At 51.0% G+C, this 930-nt stretch overlaps 1 protein-coding gene across 1 annotated transcript; it reads left to right on the top strand.

Annotated features, from left to right (window-relative positions):
• Positions 1-26: 26 nt before the first annotated feature.
• On the top strand, positions 27-842 carry EMH_0100690 (CAM kinase, CDPK family, putative; the record flags this gene model as incomplete). The annotated part of the gene is made up of 1 exon (XM_038022199.1): positions 27-842. The coding sequence occupies one exon, from the start codon at positions 27-29 to the stop codon at positions 840-842; it is 816 nt and encodes a 271-aa protein (XP_037878053.1).
• Between the last annotated feature and the right edge of the window lie 88 nt (positions 843-930).

The following is a 930-nucleotide window of genomic DNA, read 5'->3' as shown; positions in this document are numbered from 1 at the left end:
TATTATTTTCCGCCCAACTCCGCAAGATGGGGGCTGGCATATCGCGTGCGAAGAATAAGTCCAGCAGGAACCAGCAGGGGCGTTTGCTACCTCCGCCTGCAGCCCACAGCCCGAGTGTTGCTTCTTCGAAACAGGCGCAAGCAGCACCTGTATCTTCTTCTCCCGAACGCTGTGTTACTCTATACCACAGGGAGGGTGTAGAAAAAGAAAAAGAACAGGCTCCGAGCAGGCTGCGTACCCTCAGGGCTCCCGGTGGTCTCGGAGGGGGGCAGCATGCAGGACCCTCGAGTCGACGGGCTAGAGGAAACCTCCCCCGCCCCCATACCCAGAGCGAAACTCAGGGAGCTGAGGCAGCAGAAGATGCGCAGAGTACAAATGTAATAGAGACGCCAATATCTCCTGTGAAGGAGAGTAGGGACGCAGCAGTGAGTCCTGTTAAGTCAGATTTCAGTATAAACAGGTCCAACTTTATTCTTGAAAATGCAGGAAAAATACAAACTCTTTATGATATAGAACCAACAACACTCGGCTCAGGAACATACGGCAGCGTATCGAGAGCTATTCGCAGATCCACTGGCATGCAGCGGGCAGTGAAGACCATCAGCAAATCACAAGTCAAAAGCATCGAGCGTTTCAGAAGAGAAATCGATATCATGAAAAGCCTCGTAAGACACAGCCACAACAACACCCTCAGCAGCAACACCAGGAGCTTCGGCAGCAGCAGCAGCAGCGTCAGTAGTAGCAACTGCAGCAACTATAGGAACTTCAACAGCAACAACAGCAGCAACTGCAACAGTAACAACAGCAGCAGCAGCAGAGCCAGCTGTATTATGTGCAAATAGTTTAGTAGTGTTAATGGCATCTGCGTATTTGCGTACGTGGCCTAGTGCACTTGCATCAACAGATGTTCAGGAATTTAATTGGGGAGGG

Source organism: Eimeria mitis, genomic scaffold, assembly GCF_000499745.2.
Source record: "Eimeria mitis Houghton genomic scaffold, Emh_scaff11875, whole genome shotgun sequence".
Classification (NCBI taxonomy): Eukaryota; Apicomplexa; class Conoidasida; order Eucoccidiorida; family Eimeriidae; genus Eimeria; species Eimeria mitis.
Note: the sequence above shows the minus strand (reverse complement) of the source record. Positions and strands in the feature narration are given on the sequence as shown.